The 26,733-nt window shown below is 42.0% G+C and overlaps 1 protein-coding gene across 1 annotated transcript in view; it reads left to right on the forward strand.

Annotated features, from left to right (window-relative positions):
* The window catches only part of LOC117879836 (sodium leak channel non-selective protein-like), a 51,856-nt gene extending 27,215 nt beyond the window's left edge, over positions 1-24,641 (forward strand). The window contains exons 4-5 of the mRNA XM_034775299.1: positions 21,043-21,126; positions 24,270-24,641. Of these exons, the coding sequence (XP_034631190.1) occupies positions 21,043-21,126; positions 24,270-24,641 (456 nt within the window). The remainder of the gene's footprint in view (positions 1-21,042; positions 21,127-24,269) is intronic.
* Positions 24,642-26,733: the final 2,092 nt, after the last annotated feature.

Consider the following 26,733-nt stretch of genomic DNA (forward strand, 5'->3'; position numbering starts at 1 on the left):
TTTTTTTTCTCTTAATTAATTGGCCTCTCAGAGTTGGTAAGACAACTCCCACCTGTTTATGCTCTCTGTATGTGTGTATATATATCTCCTCAATATATGTTCCATTCTATATGCATCCGAAGAAGTGGGCTGTAGTCCACGAAAGCTTATGCTCTAATAAATTTGTTAGTCTGTAAGGTGCCACAAGTACTCCTGTTCTTCTTTTTGCGGATACAGACTAACACGGCTGTAACTCTGAAACCAGCCATGTTCTTGTTCAAGAAAGTTGGGGAGTTAAGTGTTCTCTTGATCTGAATACAGCATCTGATCTTGGCTGCTGTTTCCAGCATCAGGTTCAGAAACTTTGCTAGTGACTGGAGAATGGCTGTCTTGAGAGGCTGAGAACGTGTAAATTCCTTAACTTGCTGAGGCAACTGATAAAGAGCCAACCTGTGTCAGAGACCCAAGAGAGGGGGGATGTAGTCATGCCTTTAGTCTAGGCAGAGCTGTTCACAGTGAAGGATCTTCTATGAGGTGGGAACTGGGGCCTCTTGGAATAATTTGGTTTAGTGGCCATGGCACCCTCTCTTCTTAATATAGGATTGGCTGAGGAGGCTAGAGTTCCCCTGATTTTGGAACTCTGAAGACTTCAGTCGGACTTTATCCACCCCTCCTCTCTCTGTAGTTCTGTCTGCTCTGGCACCAGTGATAATGCAGTGAGTTTGCCCTGCTATTCAGAGGAACAATTTTGCACACTTTTCGAGAAGACTTTACTACTTAACTTAGGGTGACCATATTTCCCTATGTTGAATACTGGACATCTGGTCAAATTACTCGTATTCAAGCGAGTTAAACGGCAATCAATCAGAACTATGCAGTACAAATGTTCAGATTAACATCAAGTTGACAGCCCCTGTTAAAAAGAAATACTGCGTAATTGGATTCTTTTTATTTACCTTCTTATTTTTAAGGCTTTAGGATTCACACAGGGAGAGGTGACACGCGTATCATTATCATCATCGTCATCATGTTCCTATTATGACTCTGGCGTTTAGGGCAGTGACGAAGCTCCTCCACTCCTGTCTGTTTCTGGCAAGTCTTTCAATGGTTCCCCAGCTGTGCCCCAGGTTTTTCAGTTCAGCTTTCACAGCTCTTCGCCATGTTGTTTTTGGGCAGCCTCGTTTTCGCTTGCCTTCAAGTGTCCATCTTATTGCGACTCTGGTGATGGAATCAGTTTCCATCCCCAGCACATGACCAATCCATCTCCAGCGCCTCCTGGCAATGATGGTGCTCAGATCCTCTTGGCTGCACTGTGTCAATAGATCTTGGCTTGCAATTGTTCTGGGCCAAAAGATATAGAGGATTTTTCTGAGGCAGGTTGTATGGAATGAAGACAGTTTGGACATGTCATACTTTCTCATTCCCCAGCATTCTGCACTATAAAGTTGTATTGAAAGTATGCAGGTCTGATAAATCTTGAGTTTGGTATTATTGTTGTATGTTGATTATTTCCAGACTGTATTTAAGCTCCTGAAGGTATTCCTGGCTTTATTGGGTTTGTTCTGGATGTCCTGGCTTGTTCCACTGTCCTGGCTCATGGTGCTGCTCAAGTATTTGAATGTTTCTACATTGGTGGGAACATAATCCTCTACCTGTATTGGTGATGGCGAGGCAATATTAAAGGTCATGATATCTATCTTATTGTGGTTGATTTTCAGTCCAATTTGCTGGCTGAATGCGTTGAGTCGAGTTTTTTCTGGTATATGGTGTTGGGTATATGATAGGAGAGTGACATAATCTGTGACACACACACACACCTGTAAATCTCTCCCACACAGGGGGAGTGACCGACTGACCTGACCCTCTCTGCCCGGTGCTCGCCGCCCTCCAAGCCTGGCTGGGCCCCCGGGATGGACCCGCGTCTCCTGGTAGCTGGCACTTTGTCTTTCCAAGACAACACGTGGGGGCACATGTGGGGTCACATGCCCCCCCCCCCCGATTTCTGTCAAGGTTCACAACACAGTGTGGTCAGCAGCAGCCTTTTGGCACTGTGCGGGGGGAAGGGAAGGGAGTGGCTTCCAGCCACGGGGGAGAGGAGAGATGGAGGACCTAGCTCGTGTCTTTGCAGAGCTCTTCTCTTCCCTCCCCTCTCCTCTGTGTGACTGGAAGCAGCTTGTCCCTTTCTGCATGCACAGTACCAAAAGGCAGCTAACGCCTCCAGGCTGCTGCTGGCCACGGACATAACCAAGTCGCCTCTGGTTGCAGTGCGGGCAGGAAGGGGTTAAGCTCTAAGGATGCATTGTGCACCAGGGCTCAGGGAACCTGACTCCAGGGGCTTCAGTGAACCCTCCAGAGAGGTGTCTAAGCAGGGGAGCATGCCTAGGGGATGAAGCAGCCCCATGCTCCCTGGGGGCAGGACCAATGGCAGGCAGGGCAGGTGAAGAGGGTGCTAAGCCCCTGCCCGGGGGGCTTCTGTGGAGCCTGCAGGGTTAGGGTACGAACAGGCTAGAAATCGCTCCCTCCCCCCCAGCACTCCAGAGCGTAGCTGAGGGCGGAGAGGCTTCCCCATGCCAGTGCTGTGCAGGGCTTTTGGCACATGCAGGGCTCAGCTCCTCGCCAGCGCCCCAGGCAGGAGGGTCTTGGGCAGGAGGGTCTTGGGCTTTCCCGGGGCTCTGACCAGGAGCTGGTTCTCCCCACAGCACTGAGAGCGGGACGCGCCTTGTCGAGGGAGATATGAAGGAGCAGTGGGGCTGGGGCCGGGTGATGGGGCAAAGCAGGGAGAGGACAGCAAGAGGAGGAGCATGTAAAGGGCCGATGGGCGGGCAGCAGAGGCGTCACATAACTAGATGCTACCTGGCGCCTGCCCACATTCACCAGCCACTGCAGCTCACAGCGTGCAGCCAGTGCCGGCCGAAATGGGACAGGGGGGCGGGGTGCTGCTGGCTGAGAGCCGGCATGCGGCGGGGGCTGCGCTGACAGACCAGCAGGGGGAGTGGCCAGCTCCATGCACTACATCTTCGCCCCGCCACCAGCCTTGCACACCCACCCTCATCGTTGGCTACTAGACCCTCCCACTCGGGCGGGTGGCTGGCGAGCAGGGATCCAGCGAGCAGCAAAATCCGCTAGGACTGATGGTGGGGGAGACAGAAAATATGGGACAATTTGCCCGTTTTTAAGAAAAAGTTGGGTCATCTGCAGGAGGGCTTAAATACGGAACTGTCCCTTTAAAAACGGGACATCTGGTCACCCTAACTTAACTGGGTTTGTGTTAGGAGTCCCAGGCACCAGTTTTCTGGTCTAGTTTCTAGACAGTTGTAAAGGTGTGCCACCACTTACAGTGCTGCCTAGCTTTTTTTTCCAGTTCTCCCCTGCCCACTGGGGTCACGGGGGGCTTGGTCTTTAAATAAACAAGGCCTGTCTCGGTAAGCCTCCAGATTTAGGTGGAGGCCCCTTGTGTTGCGCTGCCTGGGTGGGGGGAAGGTAAGGGAGCTCCAGAGCCCAATTCTTGCCCTCAGAAGCTATGAAAGAGATTTCTTTATGAAGTGCCTGTTTATTTATCATAATTTGTTTAAATATTTATTCATATTTTTTCTTTGTTAATTTTAAAAACTTTTCATTTCATCATATGAAAAGGAAAATAATCAATACGCACACATACTGCTAGACTAATATAGACAAAATACAGTTATTTTTGGCTACACTACACATCATTCATTACCGAAACTCAATACAGTGACCATAAAGCGAAATTTAGTTTCACTATAATCACAGTTCGTATAAGCAAAAATGAATAAAAGTAGCTATTATATATTTTAGAATTAAGAACATAGGAATGGCCATACTGGGTCAGAACAAAGGTCCATTTAGCCCAGTATCCTGTCTTCCGATAGTGGCCAATGCCAGGTGCCCCAGAGGGAATGAATAGAACAAGTAATCATCAAGTGATCCACATCCTCTGTTGCCCATTCCCAGCTTCTGGCAAACCGATCTACTGAATGAATATATTGAGAAAACAGCTAAAAATATAAAGATATTTAATAGCACATGCATAACTTTGACATAAGTCAATTATCCCTCTGGATGTGAATAAAGTTATGTATGTGCTTAAGCCTTTGCAGGACTGGAACCATACTGATGTAAAGTTGTGTGTACGGAAGCTGACAATAATACAGCATTTCTAAATGGAAATTAATATAAATGAGATTAATGGGGAAAATAAATTCTCCTGAGATGACAATATGAAACTCTCTTAGAGAGTGCTTGGAAAGGATGAAAAATTGTTGACCACAACCACCTCCTGGGTCCTGTCTGAAAGGAATGAATGGAACTGTGTGGAAAGTCTTTTTCCAGTAGCAAACTGTGTAAACAATTTCCACAAACCCTTATGGTCAACTGTAACAAAGAATGCTGAGATATTTAATAAGATCAGTCTACACATTTGCTCTTTGTTCATCACTCAGAGGAGATCATCCAGCAGACATAGCAACATGCTTTGTATTATATTCCCAGGTGTTAAGCCAGACTAATATGACTAGTGGCTGGATAGTACTATTCCTCAGGGATCTAGAATCCAATCAGTTCTGTTAGGCTCTGAGAACAGACCATCAAAATGAGTCTGTCACCATAGTGAGCGGAAGAATAGGGCTGATGATCTGAACATGACAACATTTTTATAATAACCCCTGTATCCAACCCTGTCAAGGCTGAATCCCCACTCTGTCACTTCGAGTGCAGAAAGTGGGGGCCTGCAAGGATTCTAAAAATCAATACTTGCTACTCCAGGCTTGTATTAAACTCTCAAGGTTACAACTTTTCTCTGACCTTGGCTTAGTAAACGCTGCCACCACCCAAATGCAAAAAGAACCCACAACCCCTTGGACCTTGGAAAGAGCACTTGGGAATTCCTCCCTATGGGGTACCCTCAAGCCCTTTCACCCTTGCCCCTCCGGGGAAGAGTGGAGAAAGAAAACAAAAGAAATTAGCTGTTGCTACCAACTAATCAAACAGCATATGCACAAATCTCTTAGGACACCAAAAATCCAATCCTGTTCTTGTAAAAGGTAAACTTTATTAAAAACAAAAAGGAAGAAAATACATTAGGAACTTAGGCTTTTGCTAGATTTTAAAAGAGCAATTCCAAAAAATTACGCACCCAAAATAGCTTTCTTGGGGGTTCAGCTTAAAGGTTACAAGTAAACAAAAGCATCTGGGGTTAGCACAGAGGAGTCCACAAGCCTTAAAAAATAAACAGAAATAAACTGAATCGTGTCTTCCTAAACATTCCTAATTTACTTACATATTTGGGTTGTTAAAAATAGTTCTAGATATGATCTGATGATTTTCATATCTTGTTCAAACTTTACACGGCATACCTGCTGCCCCGTCTCTTCAGCCCAGAGAGAACAACAGACAAAGGGGAAGTTTCCTTCCCAATTTTAAAAAGTTCTAGCTTTCCCATTGGTTCTTTTGGTCAGGTGCCCACTTTTTTTTCTTTACCTGGGGGACTTTTTAACCCTTTACAGGTAAAGCAAGTAGAACAGCTACCAAGAGGGATTTCACAGCTAACTGGGTGTCCATCAAAGGGAGCTCTCCTCCCCCCACCACACACACTTTATTTATCACAAACCCAATCTCAAAGATCATAACCAAAATGTGCCCATATATTAGTAGAACCAGAAACCACCTAGGACATTTCCATGATTCTCCTAGAGGTCAGGTTAACAAAAGAGTCCTCATCATTATGCACATTAACAAGGGCCCATGTAACACAGACAATAGTCGTCATCATTGATATGGGCAGTAAAGTTGCCCAGTGCACAGTCACAGTGATTCTAGTGCCAGACCTCATAATTCATTCAGCTGAGAGAGGAATTCTAGGGAGTTGCAGGATGGAATTGCTAAATTAATTTTTATCCTGGGTCCTCCCATATTAGATGGAAATACTTTTAAGAGAGAGCATCCTCAGGGTGGAATGTTTCCTGCACCTAAGGCGATCTACTTCTATGCTCCACCCCCAGGAAAACTTTTCACCGTTAGCCTCACAAATATTACGCAGTACACAGCAGGCTGCTATGAACATGGGAATATTTTCCTCATTTAGATCTAACCTGGCATAAAGGCAGCGCCAAAGAGCTTTTAATCTGCCAAACACACTTTCAATTGTCATTGTGCAACTGTTCAGACTATTGGTGAAGCGCTCTTTGCTGCTATCCTGGTTTCCCATGTATGGCTTCATGAGCCATGGGAATAAAGGGTACACTGGGTCTTTTCAACATCCCCCATTGGAATCTTCTGGTCTGGAAAAAAAGTCCCTGCTTGCAGCTTTCTGTCCTGGCCTAGTGTTCCTGAAGGTGCATGCATCATGTACTTCCCTGACTATCCTGTGTTGATGTCAGTGAAACAAACACTGTGATCCACCAGCACCTGCAATACCATAAAGAAATACCCTTCTCTGTTGATGTACTCTGTCGCAAGATGGTCCGGGACCAAAATTGGAATACGCGTGCCTTCTGTTGCCCTGCCGTTGTTAGGAAATCCAATTGCCACAAAGCCATCCACTATTTCACGTACATTTCCAAGAGTCACAGTTTTTGTAGCAGGATGCGATTAATGGCCCTGCACACTTGCGTTAATGCAGCCCCAATGGTGGACTTCTCAACTCCAAACTGATTTGTGACTGGATGGCCTCTTCAACTGAAAGAAGAGAGGAAAGGGGGAATTACAGTGAGAGGAAGGATAAGATGATACTCAGTAATGCAATATATGTGAAATTACCTGATCCACTGGGTTATGCAAATAAAGCTGTGGAAAGCCTACTCTCTCAGCTCTTCAGTGTAGAGTGTGTGTATGTGTTCATGTGTGTGTGGGGGTATATATTTGTTTAAATCACTGTGTAATGAAAATTACCTCATGCTTAGTAATAACTTCAGAAGCAGAAGACAAGGTATCATGAATCTATTCTTCAAGTATAGGCAAAAAGAAGAACAGGAGTACTTGTGGCACCTTAGAGACTAACAAATTTGCTTCAAGTATAGGTATCTTAGAGAGTCTGCATGGGTGCCATATGCTTATGAGCATTTTATATTCCCACCTTTGGATTAGGTGATGGAAGAGAAGAGGGCATTCCAAGTAAACTGCTTGGATTGGATACTGTTGCCATGCTGGTATTCTTAAATAACTAAAGGAGGAAAACATTCTAAAATCTTAGGCAGTGAATAGGAAAATATGTACGTTTGCAAAAAAATTCACATGCTGCTGGAAGAGAAATGGAATGAACAAGCAGATGGCTAAGCTGAAAATTCTCCCCTTAGTGAATGGGAGAGGAATAGAATGGTTTTCACACTCCGTGAAAGCTGAGGGGACACATTTATTATACCATTTATCTACTTAGCATAGTTCCTACAGTATTTATTGCAGACCCTTGCTGCTACTATATAGTAGGTGACCAAGCATTGTGGTATTACCATCATTTTAAAAAAAGGTGTATTAGAAAGTAAAATGAATATTTTGAAGATAGGAGAGTTCTTCATCTTGTAGACCAACTAAATACAGGTCTGACACATTTTGGTTTACAGACGATATGATAAAATGTCAAAGGCCTGGTCCACACTAACCCCCCACTTCGAACTAAGATACACAACTTCAGCTACGTGAATAACGTAGCTGAAGTCTAAGTACCTTAGTTTGAACAGACGCGGCAGGCAGGCTCCCCCGTCGACTCCGCGTACTCCTCTCGCGGAGCAGGAGTACCGGCGTCGACGGCGAGCACTTCCGGGATCGATTCCGGATCGATTTATCGCGTCTAGACAAGACGCGATAAATCGAACTCAGAAGATCGATTACTTACCACCGGACCCGAAGGTAAGTATAGACGTACCCAAAGAGATTGTCTTTGTAATCTGTATTATTGTAAAACCAATTACATCTTGGGAGTCATTATAAGATTTTTATACTTTACCTCAAACTAATGTCATAGTAAGTGGATATGTCAGATTTTACTTGGCTGGGACTTGGCAATATTCACTGACTTCAATACTTTTGTGTGGATTCTCTGATTTGTTAAAACCAGTGCAGAGTGGCTTCAAACTTGTTGGCCTTTCTCGTGGAATACTCCCACTGTGTAGGAGGATTAGCTGCTGGCGTAGTGCTTCCAGAGACAGTATATCTACCTCTTATACCAGTTGCCTCCCTGCTATAAGAGGGTAGTGGGGACAGGCGCAGACTGGGAGCATGTCTGGAACAACAGAGGTTGAGTGGACCTGAGCTCTGCTACCCCAATCATCTGCTTGTGTAAAGGACCTTATACCAGTTGTGCCATCACTGTCCTTTAGAGCAGGACCGCTCCTGCTGTATGTTACCCCATGGCTTCACTGCTCTGACTCAGGAAGCCACAGCTGGCTCCTTGTAGCTACCGTGCCTTCGTGTTTACTTTTTCATATTCCTCCACACTTGATGAGTGTGATGGGCTTGTGGTTTTTGGTGGAAAGAGTGATGAAGGTATGACACTTTGTTGTTTGTTTGCTTTTGTTTTTTAAAGCAAATTATTTATTGGTGGTCCAGGGCGTTTATTTCCAGATCTATATGTGTGTTGGAGACCAAGCGTTTTACAGCCACCTTCCCAATTGACTTTTACTCTGAGACCTACCTGCTGTCAACTAGTCTGGCCAACATGGTCACACTAATTCCAGGAGAGTGTCTTGGTTTATAGATGTTTAGATATATGTTGTTTAGTACCTCTCACAATTAAGGTTTTTTCCTCATCGTCCAATACTTTAACTCCTGAATAATCACATACATGCATGATATTAAACTTCCTATCTTTAGTCACTTAAACATGAAGGGGAAACTAGTTGTCCTAATTTACCCCTTTTCACAAAATGATAGAAATATTAACTGGATTGTCAGCTTCAAGTCAGATTCCCCAACTGTATGCAGACATAAGAGAGAAGGGAAAGGAAATATTGGGGTTGTTATATGCCATCATTTTAGACATGCTGTTCAAAATGTAATCTTTTTAAGATATTTAAAATGTACTCAGGTGGGGGTGGAAAAAGAGTTGTTAGGAGATGGAGCAGACATGGATGTTCAGCTTCATGATCAAAATTACTTATTCTGAAAACTAGCAAAAATCTTCATAAGAAAAGAGTCTTTTGGAGAAAAACACTTTGTGTCGTAAATACATGGGCCAGGATCAAGACATCAGTTATTATTTCAAAACTATCATATAGTAAAACAGAATGTGTGACTTCTTTCAGCCACAGCCTGCTACTGTATGTCCATGTGGTTGATTGTCATAAGATTCTTTGTGATGAAAATTCAATTAGGGGGATGTGTGAACAGTTTTAAGCAAGGTATGGTAAGTTACGATCATGACTGAGATCCTTGACCTGGAAGATAGAGCTGGTGTCCATCAGAATAAATAGTATGGATGAGAAAATGGAGCTCTGAAGCAAAATGCACAAGTGAGGGGAAACTAAGATACAACACTGATCCCATGCTGCATCAGTGAGCGCTCTGTAAAAACTAAAGCTTTCATTTAAAATATATAGTTTTGTTGGGGGGGGGCACATCTGCCTTGATGAATATTAAATTCTCATTAAGGTGGTTATTCTATAAAATATGGTTTCTTTTCCTAATATAAATAATTTTTCAGTTAATCAAGTCCATAATAGAATACAAATTAGAATTGCCTACATAGTCTTTTTGTTGGAAAGATATAGGATAGTGCTCGTGGTTCTTGCTTGATTTTTTAAATCAGGATGAGTCTACAGAACAAGCCATGTTTGAAAAAAATCTGTTGAATTATTTAAAAATGATGTAAGTGCTAATGTTTGAGATTAAAATTTTCACCTTAAATAATTCAAAAACTTCTCTAACATATAGTACTAATGAACTACAGTGGCATTTGGGTTGGAAGGTAGGAGCTAACCCATTCACAGTATGCCACACTAAGGGAGTGGAAATTTTGCATATGTGTTTAAAAGCAGCCTGCTAGAAGGGAGTGCTTGATCAAGTCCTCAACAAATTTCCCTTCTGTCAATACACCGCTACCTCGATTTAACGTTACCCAATATAAGACGAATTCGGATATAACGCGGTAAAGCAGCACTCCGGGGGGGCGGGGCTGTGCACTCCAGTGGATCAAAGCAAGTTCAATATAACGCGGTTTCACCTATAACGCAGTAAGATTTTTTGGCTCCCGTGGACAGCGTTATATCGAGGTAGAGGTGTATTAGAAATGTATAAATATGAACATTTGAGGATAAAAATAGGGATGGAAAATTTATTGAAATATTTAAGATAAAAATAGCTTTCTGAAGGGGTAAGATGGAAAAACAATAAATAGTTAAACAATAGAGATTATCCTTGCTGAATAGATGTATGCAGTATTGATGATACTCCGTATGAGTTTGAGTGTGGGTTGATAGGAGATATCTTGGGGTGTGCGGTCATTGGTTGATTTTTTTTTCTGCATTGAAAGCAGGTTCTCCCAGGGTATTTGGGTGGCCTGTTCTGTGATGGGATCTTTTTCTCTGGTGGAGAACTATCCCACGCTGGAACCCATACCGAGTAACATCAAATAATTACAGCCCATACTTGATGGGGACAAAGAAATCTTTACTGAACCCCCCTCTTCTGGTCTTCAGACAACCGCCCATCCCAACCTTCCCAAGCTCATCATCAGAAGCAAGCCCTTCATAGACCAGGACACGCCAGTTCAAAATGGCACCAGACTCTGCCAGAATAACATATGCAAACTCTGCAGACATATCTCCACTGCAACACTGATCAATACCCTCTACACCACACCTTTCAAGATCTATATACCTATCACTACATGTGGCGTACCTGATCCAGTGCATCAAATGCCCAGCAATAACTATGTGAGTGAAATTAGATAATCATGACGCTCTCAAATGAACGCTCACAGAAAAATGATAAAAGACAAAAACATCATATCGCCCATGGGCGAACACTTCTCACAAAGTGATCACTCCATATCTGACCTCTCAGTCCTCATCCTCAAAGGAAATCTGCACAATACCGTCAAAAGTTGAGCCTGGGCACTTAAGTTCATAACTATGCTAGACTCTAAAAACCATGGACTTAACAGAAACATTAGTTTTATGGCTCGTTACAACAATTCGTAACTCATCCCACTGCTTGCTAACCTTAATTGCCCACTTCATTTTAGTGGTCTTCTACAGCATGTATAAACCCCTTATGCTTAAAAATCTGTTCTAACTTTTAGCTTAGATACACTGATTACTTTCCCCAGATCTGAATAAAGTTTCTCTGAAGCTTAAAAACTTATGCCTTCTACCAGTAGAAGTTGGTCCAATTATCTCACCTGCCTTGTCTTTCACTTCCTGAATAGAGGCATTTAACATGTATGCCATAGTACCTGTGGCTATGGGACAGGAGGCTTTTGTGTGCATACATGCAAGCACCTGGAATACATGTAGAATCTTTTAATTGGATTTCAGCAGTTTCTGACAGTTTCTGATTTACAGTTTTGAGAATTTGGTCCAACAATATAATTAGTTTCAGGAGAATTTGTATTATGCCTGTGTTTGTTAATGCTTGAATGGTAAGTTTAAGACCTCTCCATTTTTCATAGCAGATATGATTGACGGCTTCTAAGTGTTATGTCTTTCATCACAAACATGATTGATATCCCTGATTTGAATAACTAGCCTACAAGCATTGTTTTTCTGTTTTAATGATTTGAGCTCTTCCCTCAATCCCCCTTGTTTGTTGCTGTTTTAGTAACTACATATCTCAATCACTTCAGATACACTTGAGTAATATTTTATCATCTATTTTTTTCAGAAGTCTGTCAGTATGATGTATTGAAAGTATTAATTCTTAAATCTTAAAAAGGGATTATTTTCTTCTAAGTTTTACCTGCCCGAGAATTGTCATTGTGTATTCACCACGTGTGCAACTTGGGGTAGGTGAAATGGAATCATATTTGATTGATCAGCAGAACAGCTTATATAGAATTTGTTATCTCTGAACACTTACAAATATTTTAAAATGCACAGTTGTTGTAGCTAACATGTCAGTAGCAGAGCATAAAATACAAAATGGGGCACTTCACAATTTCCCTCTTATTGCAATGTACTGATTTAGTGAAAAATGTAAGTTCAATGTGCTTGCTTTTGTAAATTTGTAAAAATTCAGTGTTTGTTAAAAGTAAAATTCACTGGTCTTTCTGAGTGAAATAAGGACTTACTTCCTTGTTAGTATCTCTAAAATAATCCAAGAAACTCTCAGTAAATCATTTTGTAAAATCTAATTTATTACTACTGCAAATAATGAAATAATTAAGGATTCTGTAGTGATCATAGCTGTAACGATTTAAGTGCTGAAATGGAAGATTATATATATTGTTTTATGAGAGTCCTAAAAAAACCTAGAGAACATCTGCTGCTTTTTGTTTTCTTTATTTATGTTGGTCTTCAGAATAAAATTTACTTAATTGGCCCATCTTAAAATATCTTTTTACTGAGCTCTTGCAAATATTAATTTGTGTCAGTTAAGCACTGTGCACTTCATAGTAATCAGTACTGCTGTAAGGATCTTTTATTAACATTAAGTGATTTGTTTCAATGTTTTCATATAGCATACAAGATTGCCATAAACATATGTTATTTATGGTATAGATAAATTTGTAACCACTCATATACTGCCCTGAATTTTCAGTCAAGGGATGCTTCCAAAGACTGCATAACCTGAGTTAATTCAATGACAAGGAAGTGATGTTACAGCCACAAATGCTATTTAGAGCTAAGCTTCCCATAGCAATCCTAGTTCTGCCTCCCTTGTACATATGTATTAGAACCTTTCATATACAGCACTATCCATTGTATTATAGGGCAAAATATTTTACAAATATGGATTAACTACCACTATGGGGAGTTATTTTAATAGGACATTCCTGCAGTGTTGGTGAAAACATTTTATTTTAAGACATACCATTGTGTAAATGCTAATAAACAGTCTTTTTCTTACTGTTTAACAAATTATTTAAAAAATAACTTTGATTTTGAAACAATACTATAATTATTCAGAGGAATGACTAATACAGTGACCACCTATAAAAAGTTGTCAGTATTGCCTTAGTTAAGGGTTACTTGGTTATCTGAACAATTATTTAAACTTTCCTAAGCTTCCTAAACAGAATGCCAAGAATTCTGCAAAGCTTGAGACAAAGTTATTTAGGTATCTAAGACAACATACATGTTTGTAAGCTTCATCAAGAGGGATTATCTATCTATCTATCTATCTATCTATCTATCTATCTATCTATCTATCTATCTATCTATCTATCTATCTATCTATCTATCTAAGAATGAACAAATTACATAGTTTATAAGACATGATAAAATATGCTGGGCTGAATTTCTCTCTTGTATTTGGCATAGTAACGGATATGGTATGTATACATAGTGAGATGGCTGAATATAGACTGGGATAGACTGTGCGCCTCAGAGCCATGTGTGCCATGGCTTTAGTTTATCTCTTGGGTGGACTGTGAAATGTAATAGCTGGGGATGGGGTGAGAGAAAAGGTGGGAGGGTTTGACAGCTGGACAGCAAAAAACTAATGCTTTTGACACCTGGCAGGGTTGAGAAGCAGGCTTGACAGCTGCGGTTTTTGACAACTGGAAGACAGATGAGGCTTTTCAGACTGTCTCTTCTTTACTTCCTGTTTTGTGGGCAAGGTTGGAAGTGGTTTGAAATTGTTAGGCTAGGCCTGGGAGATTGAACTTGCCCACATCAACATCCTACTGCTATACGAAACCCTACACATTGAGCTTTGCAGTAGAATTGATAGACACTGTCCAATGGATTGATGGACTGTCCATGATTCCTTGTCTCAAAAGGCTTCAACACATATGGTGCCAGAACCACCACATGCAGCTCTGACCTATGACAGTGAAGAACACGTGAGGATGTCCAGGATCCAGTAGTTACATAAATAATCAACACTCCTTTTCAAACAGGCCAACCAACCCTCTAAACATGTAACTATCTGAGTCCTACTCTTCTGACAGTGTCATGGGAACTTTTAGCCCTCTACCAATGTCTAAGATTTCTCAAAAGTGACTAGTGATTATGTGGGTGTCTCACTTTTATAGTGCTTAAAGAGAAGCTTAAAGATGGGCTTGATTTTCAGAGAGTGGGTATTTAACACTTTCTGAAAATCAAATGTCTTGCTGATGCCACGTCACTCAAAAATGGCGACATTCAAAAGCACCATTGTCACAGAGCTGGAGCTGGAGGGGGGGGTGGTGGTCCAGGGCACCTGTAACTGATGGCCTGCTGCCTAATTCGACTTAAGGGAAGGCACCTGGGCCTCATCTGGATTTTTTTATGCTGCATTTTGCTGACTCTCGTTTTCAATATTTTCAGAGATTCCCAAGCCAGAAGGGACCATTAAGACTATCTGGTCTGATCACTTGTATAACACAGGCCATGGAACTTCCCTAAAATAATTCCTAGAGCCAGATCTTTTAGAAAAACATCCAGTCTTGATTTAAAAATTACCAGTGATAGAGAGTCTACCACAGTCCTTGGTAAATTGTTCCCGGGGTTAATCACACTCACAATTAAATGTATGCCTTAGGCCTGGTCTACACTAATCCCCCAATTCAAACTAAAGTACGCAACTTCAGCTACGTGAATAACGTAGCTGAAGTTGACGTACCTTAGTTCAAACTTACTGCGGTCCAGACGCGGCAGGCAGGCTCCCCCTTCGACTCCGCGTACTCCTCGCGCTGAGCAGGATTACCGGAGTTGACGGGGAGCAATTCTGGGTTCGATTTATCGCGTCCAGACAAGACGCGATAAATTGAACCCAGAAGTTCGATTGCTTGCCGCCGAACCAGCGCGTAAGTATAGACAAGTCCTTAGTTTCTGTCTGAATTTGTTTAGTTTCAGCTTCCTGCCGTGGGATCATGTTATACCTTTCTCTGCTAGATTGAAGAGCCCATTATCAGATATGTTTGCCCACGTAGATACTTAAAGACTGTAATCAAGACCCCCTTAACTCCTTTATCTCTCAATAAAATAATAATCTCAATAAAATAATTTTTAAAAAATGTGGCTCTGACATTTCAGAGATGTAAGGGGATGTTGTGAAGGCCAAAACTATAACAGGGCTTAAAAAGGGGTTCAAAAAGAATTAGGTTCCTGGAGGATACGTCATTCATAGGTTTATCAATGGTTATTAGTCAGGATGGTCAGGGATACAACCTTCTGCTCTGGGAGTCCCTAGTCTCTGACTGCCAGAAGCTGGGAGTGGACAACAGAGGATGGATCTCTCGATAATTGCCTGTTCTGCTCATTTCCTCTGAAGCACCTGGCACTGGCCACTGTCAGAAGACAGGATATTGGGCTAGATGGATCATTGGTCTGACCCAGTATGGCCATTCTTATGTTGTTAAAGGATATATCTGCAGCACCTAGCAGAAAAGTTGCCATTTACTGCCACCTTCTTGAAATAAGGGCATGAGAGAAGGGGGAGCTGGGTGCAGAGGTAGTGAGGGGGGAGGGCACTACCAGACCATCCTACACAATCAAGAAGATGTGGAAAGGTAGGACACTTTGCAAGAACAGCTTCCTACCATACCCTCACAAGTGTCAGCATCCCCAAAGGTGGAATAAAAACAGGATAGCAGACACCTACCCCAGCAGTCTAAAGAGTGAAAAAGATAAGGAATAATAACAACAATGGGGGGGGGGGGGGGGGGGGCAGAATATAAGAGACGAGAGGAATTGAAAGGCAGGGCTAAAAAGAGAAAACTAGCTGCCACATGGTAACTGTGGTTTTTCTTTTCTTTTTTTTCCCCCTAAAAAGTTAGAAAATTATTTTGGACAATCCCACTTCTTTATTTCTACTATTTTCAGCCTCTGGCTTACTCTTCTGTTAGTTCTTTCAGACTCCATCTATTTCTGGGTCTTTTCCCCCCGGACTTGTCTATCTGTATCTCTTTTTTTGGAGGTTTCTAATGACATGTGACCCCTCAAATTGGGCCCACTGTTACCATGCATTTGCATTGGTACTATTGGCACTGCATTTGTACTTGCTGTTGACTACCAGCAGGTAAAATTCTGTATTTAGGATAATGGCTAGGAAACAATGTTCGGTATATTTCCACTTTATAATATGTTTTAAATTAAGTAAATAGTTTTCTTAATTCTCATTGACTTCATTGGAATGAGGAAGGGTCCCCAAAGTCCACATTTGTTCTTTAGAACAAAACATACTGAATTCAGTAATGCAGTGAATTTCAAAACTTACTAACAGTCATTATGATAAAATAAGTTTTAAAAGATTCAGAAGTGTGAAAGGCTAGCTCAGAAAATAGACAAAAAATTAAGACGTAGAATCCTATTGTTTTGTTTTTTCTATGTATTCTATTATCAGTAGTGTCAGCAATATAAAATGTAATCCACCTTTAACAGAAAATCAATATTTGTTACCAATTAACCTTTAAAGAATTACTTCTAGGTAGCCAGAAAAATAAATTCATCACTTAAAATTAAATATTTCCCCCCTAAAATCTATTTACTTTTAAATGACTATTTTTATTTTCATGCTGCTGTGAATGGAAACTTGTGACACCTGCACCTCTATTTTGATGAGATCATAGCCATGAATAATTGTGGTGAGATTTATTAGTTTGGACTGATTTACTGAAAATAAAAAATAATACCACTTCCTAGATTATCTTTTAGTGTGGCTGTTACAATCAGGAAAGTATATTGTTACCCATCTGAATGACATCCTGATGAGAGCAATGTTCCAATGGGAAGTAACAAGTGCAAAAGTGAGTGAATGTCTCTATTCTTATTTATTTTAGCTAATAAACTAGAGCAAAAGTCAGAAAAAATCATTTAAATTAATTGAAAACTTGAAAAATTATTTGATAAGCAGAATTGCTTACTATTCTTACTTTAAATAAGAAAGGAAGCACTTTGCTCTAAGCAAATCTCTCATTCTATTTCAGATTGCCTTCCTGAGTTTAGGCAACATTATCATGGTGAATTAATCTAAAGCTCTTCCAAGGTGGATGGTTGTAATCATAGATACAGTCAGGTCTGGCTTCTCTGCTGTGTTGGGATAGCAGGCAACAGCAAGATGTTTGATCATTCAAAACTCAAAATACCATATATCAGCATTGCAGAGATAAGGACAACATTCAAGCTCACTTAATACACATGCTTCACCCAGAACTTCATGTACATGGTCTAGCTCTAGTCTAAGATAGCTTGACTGTGACATACTGTACATAAACATTAAAAGGCAAGAGATGGCAGCATGTTAGGGGAAGCTTTTTCTTCTCAAGTGCTGAAAGAGAGGTGTCTACAGTTCAAGGCAATTATATCCCGGTGCCTACTTTTAGACTTGTGGCTCTCAGCCATTACCTCTCTTGGGTGGAGACCAATGTTTTTCTCCCTCCTGACTAGGGTTTCAAGGCTGACAGCTCCCTGATTTACACTGTGCGATCCCCAGCAAGCCAGACTGCCTCAAAGACAGACATAAGCACTCTGCTTTCTCTCAAGAGGCTATAACCAGCATATTGCCCACAGTTATAAGTTACCACACAGCTCTAAGCAAGCACATTTATTTTTAAGGTGAAAGCATTACAGAGAAAATATATTAAAAACAACAAAAGAACCTACATGCATGCTAAAAAGCCTTTCAGAGAGGTCATTCCCAACTCCAATCTTGGGCTTTGGTAGGTGTCAGTCCTTCAAAACCGACGACTGGGTTTCTCCCATGGTTACAAGATTATAACTGTCTCAGAACCAGAACTGAGATTGGAAGATCATCCTGGTTCTTTATACATCTTGGGCCTTTGATCTCCAGTCTCTGGGAACAAGTAATCAGCAGACAAAGTCCCTCTCTTCAGAGGGCTGGGTTTTTGCATAACTGGAGTTGAGGAATTTGCATTAAGTTCCCCCTAGGTGTTGCCCAGGATATCCACTTAACACTTACTGTCCCAAAAGACCATACTTGTCTGGCGCGTATTGTCAATATAGTCTATTGAACTCCCAGGTCTCACAATTATTAAGTTTTACAAGTTGCGAGAGCAGCTGTTAGTTCCAGTGGCGCTCCATAGGTTGCCTGAGAAAGAGACTGAATCAGCACATTTCTTAGCTGATATGCCTTATCTGATTGGCCCTGCCCATTTCCTGGGCATTGCTGGCAAGATTTGGGATGCCTGAAAAGGTAGGGATTGTGGGCAATCTGTGTTGTTGCAACCTGTAATATAGTTTCCAACACCAAGGTCCCACAGTCACGCCCCTGCAGTGATTTCTCTAGGACAGAGTGTGAGGCTCATATTGTGAAGTAGCTATGCCCTCAATCTTGTACATAAAGAGCCCAATCCAAAGACATTGAAATCAATGGGAGGATCCACCTTGTCTTCAGTGGGTTTTGGATTAGGCTCAAATAGAAGACTGCAGCCTCAGGTGCTAATTCTGAGTCTTTTACAAATGCTAAATCCACATTTAAAAAAAATAGAAAATAAGGGCTTGATCCTACATGCTGCTGAACACTCTGCTCTGATCTAGCAAAGTATTTAAGTGCATGCTTAACGTTAAGCACATGAATAATGCCCTTGACTTCAATGGGATATTCCTGGATCAAGCCCTAAGAGAACATCCCCATAGTACTTCTGCTAAAAATGATATCAGTCGTACCTTAAGGGCCTGGAGAACTGTGTTTTCAAGAAACTCTGGGATTGTCTCCCCATAATCCTTTTACCAAGAAATGATATTGTCAGTGTGGACAGGATACTTCATCCAGATCCAGTTATCATTTTTATGCCGAAGTGAGAGAGTGGGAGCATATTTATAACAAGTTTTATCAATCCAAAGGCTATCTTGCAGAACACAATGGACAGTATATGCCATGGTGTGATGTACTAAGCCATGGTGCATTTACAGACAAATTCCTGTGCACAACTCACAAATCTAGTTAATTTCAGGTTTTCTGTAGATGGGATTGGAAAATGGTAGTAAGTTAACAGATCAACCATTTCAGCTATTTCAGGAAAGATTCCTTCAGGAAAAATTCCTTCCAGCGATATTTCTCATCAAGTGTAAGAACAGACAGCTATTGCCTGAATCACAGTGGAATTTCAACCTAAGGTTGTTTTTAGAGGTGGAATGGAATGCAATTATCTCATTATGTCTTCAGGCCTATTGAGTATTTAAAAATATTTAGATTTTTTTCCAGTAGGAAGTGGTACTAAAAATCAGTGCCAGGATTCATGCAAGAAGCATACTGTGATTTTCTCATTAATTGAGAAGTAGTCCTACCTTTGAAATGCCCCCAGTAACAAATTACATGCTGAATCACAATCTAGTTAGAAATTGAATATTTTATCCATATTAGGGGTGTCCCCAATGTCTAACTATAGAATACAGCCAAATGCTGAAAATATGAAAGAAGTATTCAGCCAAAGCCAGATTATGGGCAGAGTACAAAGTGCCACTCTCAGACTTTCTGTATGATTGTTTATTGTAGCAGATTGTTGGTAATATAATCCAGCATGGGTCAACTGATTCTTCCAGATTTACTAGCCATTATGTTTTGCTAATAATCTGCCATTACAATGATGACATTATGAAAAGTGTGCCACAGATAGAATATCTACTTATGTATGTGCCTGAATCTCAATGCCAAACCCCTAATGATAATTAAAAGTACTTAGTACCATTTTTAGAGCTGTGTTAGCAATTTAACTCTATTCTGAAAAGAATTGCTTTTTTCGTTTATAAAATGGCTGAGTTTGCATTCTTTAAAAATGGCTTATTATGCTCTGGGAAGGCTAAAGCCTCCCGTTAAGGATCTAGCCTACAAATTGCAAGAACAGGCACTCTGAGACAGGTAGCCTCTGTACAGTCAAGAAGCACCGTAAACTTGCAGTTTGCCAGAGCACATTCTGAGCAGGAAGGGGGTGTGGTTCCACGGGGCCAGGCAAGATGGAATCTGCAGTAAGTGGAAGTGAGGAGATTGGTGTCTATCACCAAGCAGGATGGGAAGAGTAATAGGAGGATATGACATGAACTGACCACAAGAGGAAGGAGAGGCAAAACTGTTGGTGCTACTGTAAGACCAGAAGGGAGCATGACTTCCTTATAATCTGTGTCTCCAATACTAAGGAAAAGTGGCAGAGCCAGTTCAGCCATGCCAAGGTACTGCGGGGAGGAAATAGGAACCTTTTATAAAACTATTTGACTTGTAATAGGTGTTTGAAAATCATTCAAGTGTGGCTGAATATCAGAACCTTTGGCCAAATGCCTGCTCAAACCTCATTCACAGAAAACTTCCTGTTTTGGATAAATTGTGATATTTTGGTGCTCTAGGGAAGGAAATCAGATTTCAAAGGGTTTTCATATGCTCGAGAAAGAAGTATCAGTGTTTTTTATTCAACACACACAATCAAAGGATTTAGCTTGTCTGTTGAGTGCTCATTCCTCTGGAGGCATGATTAGTACACGGAGGGGAAAATATAGAATGTCAGCAGTTGAGCTCTGTAGACAAACAGCTTGAAGCTACTTTTCAATCATCAGACATCACAGGCTGGACAAGTTGGGTTTGTTTAGCATTGCCTCTGAATGAAGAGTTCCTCATCAGCTTAGACCATGGGCAGGGAAGTAAAAGTATTGTGTGCAGCAAGTAAAGTTGAAATGACAGTGCTTGTAAATTTCTGTTCAGTGACTAGCCACCCTAGTCTGAACCGTCCTGCCCTCCAAAATACACAATAAAATGCATGCTGCAGAAAAATGAAGCTTACAGCTTTCTTTCCTGAATACATCATTTACTTATTTATTTGATTTATTTATGTATTTATTTAAAATGTCCATCATCTTCCAGCCCAGACATTGGGGATTTGGAATCTGTTAAAATGACATTTTAAAGATGATAGAGAATGATGCTGTTCCTTCTTGGCAGTGGATATCATTTGTGATTTTCTTTTTTTATCTTGGTAATGAAGCAACAAAACAAAAAACCCACTAATTTTTATTTCTCTTTTAGGGGGATAGCTCCTATGTAAAGGATCGTTGGTGTGTGTTTGATGGATTCATGGTTTTTTGTCTTTGGGTGTCATTGGTGTTACAGGTAATTACATAATTTTACCTTAAATATGAAGGGCTAATATTTCAAAAGTAGGCCCTGCAGTTGTGCATGCAAAATACTCACAGCAGCATTAACAAGTAACTGTATGCAATAAATATACAGTACACTTGTTCATGGGTCAGATTTAAAATTCAATGGGTCTACTGTTTCAGAGTCCAGTAACAACACAGCCATTGCAGTGCATCTACATTAGGGGTTTTCTTTGGTGTAACAACATTGATGTTTCACTGGTGTGAATTTCTTTAATTTAGACATGTCCTTAATTTTAAGCTCATTCAGAAATTCAACATATTGCATATTGGAAGGAATGTCACAGATTTAAAATAAAACAGAGGAAATAAAAAAACAAACCCAAAACATTTCCATAGCAATGTTAACTTGTTCACATTTCACATAAAGTTACAGTATAGGAAGAATTCTGTCTTTCCTACCCATACAATCCTTCATCATTCAGCACAGAGGGAGTTTTTCCTGAGTAAAAACTGATCAGGGACTATAGGACTCAGTTAATAATTAGAGATGGAAAAGACCTGTCATGATTGCCATTTAAAAGTCATCATATCTTATTCAAGTATGTGTTGGTGTGGATCCCACTCTAAGTGTGCATCCACACTGACTACAACGTCTCGAAAAACTAGTTGTTTTAAGGTACATAACCATGCACAATTACCACATCTGAGACATACAGTTATTTTCCATTTAAGTATAGGGGAAACTGTCATATCTTTCATACACCTGTGTGGAAAAGTGGATAAATGCTAACTTTTAAATGGCAAACACTGTAATCTACTCTGCACTCTGTCAGTGATCCCTACAGAAGATTTCCTAGTACATTCATAGATCCAAAGCCAGAAGGAACCATTGTGATCATCTAGTTTGACCTCCTATATCACACAGACCATATAACTTCCCCCAAAATAATGCCTAAAGCACATCTTTTAAAAAAACATGCAATCCTGATTTTAAAAATTGTCAGTGACGGAGAATCCACCATGACCCTTGGTAAATTGTTGCTATGGTTAATTAGTCTAAAAATGTAGCCTATATTTCCACTCTGAATATGTCTAGCTACAACTTCCAGCCATTGGATCGTCTTATACCGTACTCTGCTAGTTTGACGAGCCCATTCTTACATATTTGTTCACCATGTAAGTACTTATGAACTGTAATGAAGTCCCCCCTTCACCTTTTCTTTGTTGAGCTCCTTAAGTCTATCACTCTAAGACTATTTTTCTAACCCTTTAATCATTATTGTGGCTCTTCTCTGCACCCTCTCCAATTTATCAACATTCTTCTTGAATAGTGAGCACCAGAACGGGACACAATATTCCAGCAGTGTTCTCACCAGTGCCAAATACAGAGGTAAAATAACCTTTCTGCTACTGCATAAGATTCTCCTGTTTATGCATCCAAGATTCTCATTAGCTCTTATGGCCACAGCATCACACTGGGAGCTCAAGTTCAGCTGATTATCCACCATGACCCCCAATCCTTCTTCTTCGAGGGTTGTCCCTGTGAGTGCTTCACTTTATGTGTCTTGGCGCCCTGCGCTTGTAATCGGAGATTTGTAATAGCAGTGAACTGGTTGGCTGTGCAGATGGGGCAGCCATCTTGCGCTGCTCCGAGCAGTTACCTAGCATGCAAAGCCAACCGACCCCCAGTTCCTTCTTTACTGCCCTTGGCTTGAGTCGGAGCGACAGCAGCGCCTCTTTACCTCCATATTCCTTTTTTCTTTTATCCTCTAAATCCCAGTTAACTAGTTAGCATTAGTCTTTAATTTCTTCCATATTAAAAAAAAATTTAGTGTAGTTTTTCCCCCGGCCGACCTCCGTCAACAATGACTGAATAAAAATGGGCTACCCCATTTTTTTGTAGAGCTGGCCCTTCCTCGGGCATGCCTGGCTCCCCTGCATTTAAATTCTGCCTGACCTTCAGGCTATCGATACTTGTTTCAAACGGCCATGATGGAGAAATTCCTCGGGTCAGCCTCCGACCCAGAATCCAGGATGCTTCCTGTTCAATGGTCACCAGCAGGAGCCTCAGACAAGGGCTCCACTACCAAGACAGCTTCTAAGGACCTTGTCCCTAAAAAGGTGACCTAACACTGGTCTTATTCATCGCCAAAGTGAGATCCGCCTAAAAGGAAATGGTCTCCTGGCGAAAAATCTGTCCCAGTACCGATGGCACTGAGAGCCTCGGACCAAGAGGCACTGTGAACGTCTGGTACCAAGACTTCTTGAGGAGCCAAGGACCTGGTACGGGCAGGCTCTCAGCGAGGTGCGCGATCTAAAGCCAAGCTTCCTAGCTCGGCGCTGACCGTGCTGAATAATGTCCTGGCACTGACCAGTGTAATGGTGCCACCTGCTGTACATGCACAAATCAGCAAGATCTCAGCACCGACAGTTCTGACCCTCTCCTCTCAGACTGCACTGCCATCCCCGGCAATGAGCTTCCCAGTACTGCAACTTTTCAACAGAAAAGAAAAGAAAAGAAAAGAAAAGAAAAGAAAAGAAAAGAAACCTGGCAGTTTCTTCTATGCCAGGGACTTCCCTATTCAGTACCGACGGTACCCTAGCAAGGCTCAGACCAAGCCAGATCATCACCCCAGGGGCTTCAGTGCCACCTCTCTCCAGTGATGATGATGATGAGGAGGACAACACAGGGATGTACACCCCTCACCACTGCTCTCCTAAGCTGGATGCTCACATCACCAGCCACTGGTAGACATGTGACCCTGGCAGACCCAATCCTGGCTGCCGTCTCCTATTGCCCTCCCACCCATCTGGCCATACTGGGACCCATGGACCATCTATAGGTCCCAGAACATTAGACTTCCTAACCCACTGGTCTCCAGATCACCTGCCCACCCTCACCAATGGACCCAGCACCTTCAGAGGCCAAGGATGATGGGACTGAAAAGCAGGAGGATGCACCTGAAGGAGACACCTTGCCACCTACGCATAGCTCATCTCTGTCTCCAGATGAAACAATCAGGCCACCCCCCCCCCACTTTGGGGGATGACTTCAAGTCCTTCCAGGACATTTTTAAGAGGGTAGCGGACTCCTTCGACATCTCCTTGTCTGAGCTCCCTGACACCCAACATCTGCTCACTGACATTCTCCAGGCATCCCCATCGGCAGAAATAGCACTGCCTATTAATGTTGCCATAATGCACCCTGCAAAAACCATCTGGCAGACGCCAGCCACAGAACCTCCTTCCTGCAAAAGATCGGACAAAAAATATTATGTGCTGGCAAAAAAGACTGAATTTCTCTTTACCCACCCCACTCCTAATTCACTGGTGGTGGAGGCAGTAAATCAGAGGGGCAAACAGCAACAGTCAAGATCCACCCCTTACGACAAAGACTGGAAGATGCTAGATCTCTTTGGGCGCAAAGCCTATTCTTCCACCACCTTGCAATTCCGCATCGCAAATTATTCTGCACTGCTCGCAAAATATACACACATTGTTTTCTACAATGTCATATTTTATTGAACATCTCCCAGAGAATAGGAGAGAAGCGTATAAGTCCAACATTTCAAAAGGCTCTCTCATTGCAAGGACGGTCCTCCAAGCCTCTCTTGATTCCATGGACACAGCAGCCCACTCCATTGCGACCTCCGTGATCATGTGTTGGGTATCCTGTCTCCACTTATTGGGATTCCCGAGGGAGGTACAGGCTACGGTTGAGGACCTACCCTTTAAGGGTCAGAAACTGTTTGCCAAATCCACTGATGTGTCCTTGCATACTTTGAAGGACTCCCGGGCCACCTTAAAGACTCTTGGCATCTGTCCCTGGAAACAGAAAAAGCAGGGCAGGTTTTACAACCAAAAATTCCAGGCCGCACCATACTCTCAGCCCCAAAGGAACTATATCCAACATGGCAAACAGAGGCAGTTGGGCTGAAGACAGAATCAAGACCAGCCTTCCACATACCAGCCTTCCACCTCCAGACAATCATTTTGAAGGTCTGGTCGAGGGCCCAAGACCTCTACACTCTCTACTTCCAGATCTCAACCCCACTCTAACACCATTCGGGAACGACCTGTCACCATATTACCCAGTCTGGAACAACATCACCACAGACAAATGGGTCTGTGGTGATGTTGGAAATTATCCAGCTGGGTTACTCCATCCCATTTATTCTATCCCACCTACCAACACTTCTTACCCGTCCCTCTTCAGGAGCCCTGTCACGAGCCCCTATTACAATAGGAAATAAACCACCTCCTGCAATTAGGGGCCGTGGAACCAGTACCAGCTCAACACAGGGGAAGAGGATTTATTCCCATTATTTCCTCACTCAGAAAAAGAATGGCAGATTGAGACCCATTCTGGATTTACACAAACTCAACAAGATTGTGAGAATGCAGCGATTCAAAATGGTGATCCTATCGACGATAATTCTGGCATTAGAGAAAGGAGATTGGCTCCTGTCTCTCAACCTACAAGACACTTACTTTCATATCGCCATTTACGCAGCGTACAGAAGATTCCTGTGCTTCACTCTAGGACATCAACATTATCAATACAAAGTGCTACCCTTTAGACTGTCAACCACCCCCAGGGTCTTCTCCAAGGCAGCTGACCTCCAGAGACTAGAGGTGATGATTTTTCCATACCTGGACGACTACCTGGTAAGAGCATCAACACAGCGGGCAGCACTAGACACCACACAAACCACGATAGCCCTCTTTACAAACCTTGGACTTCAAATAAATGTTCAGAAGCCCACCTTGGTCCCCGTCCAACAATTGGAATTTATAGGGGCCCATCTCAACTGCCTCACAGCAACAGCGAGTTACCCCAACAGCGCTTCCTCAACTTAACCACTCTGATTACTACGGTCACGGACAGCCCGCAAATGTCAGCCAGGACATGCCTACAACTTTTGGGGCACATGGCTGCTACGACTTTTGTCGTCAAATATACCAGACTACATATGAGATGCCTACAAACCTGAATTGGCACTTGCTATATACCACACAAGCACTCCCTCAACAGGCGGCTCACCATGCCCCGCAAGGTAAAGGATTCCCTTGAGTGGTGGACGTACCCACAAAATGTCTGCTCAGGTATCCCATTCCAACAGAAAACTCCTACAATAACGATCACCAGGGATGCCTCCCCCATGGGATGGGAAGCTCACCTGGGCGACAATACGATCCAGGGTCATTGGTCAGCAGCAGAAGCCAACTTGCATATAAACATACTACAACTAAGAGCAGTCAGAAACGCATGTGAGCATTTCCTTCGTCTAATCCACAACACTACTCTCAAAGTCCTTATGGATAACACAGCATGCATGTTCTACATAAACCGCCAAGGAGGAGCCTGATCATAGCGCCAACTTCCCCTCTGCCCGGTGGGTGATCGACCTGCCCTGCCCCTGCTCCTGCCCCATCTCTTTCCGCCCCAAGGTAATTGGTCCCTCTTCTACTGAGGTATACTTACTGTTCTTTATTTTCTATTTTTATTTGTAAAATAAAATAAAATAAAATTCAGGAATTTCTCAGTGTTTGGAAAATAAAAATTAAAACCGGGATGAAATTAGGTTTAAAAAGATTAAAATGAAAAATTGAGGGG

This window comes from Trachemys scripta, chromosome 1 (assembly GCF_013100865.1).
Source record: "Trachemys scripta elegans isolate TJP31775 chromosome 1, CAS_Tse_1.0, whole genome shotgun sequence".
Lineage (NCBI taxonomy): Eukaryota > Metazoa > Chordata > Testudines > Emydidae > Trachemys > Trachemys scripta.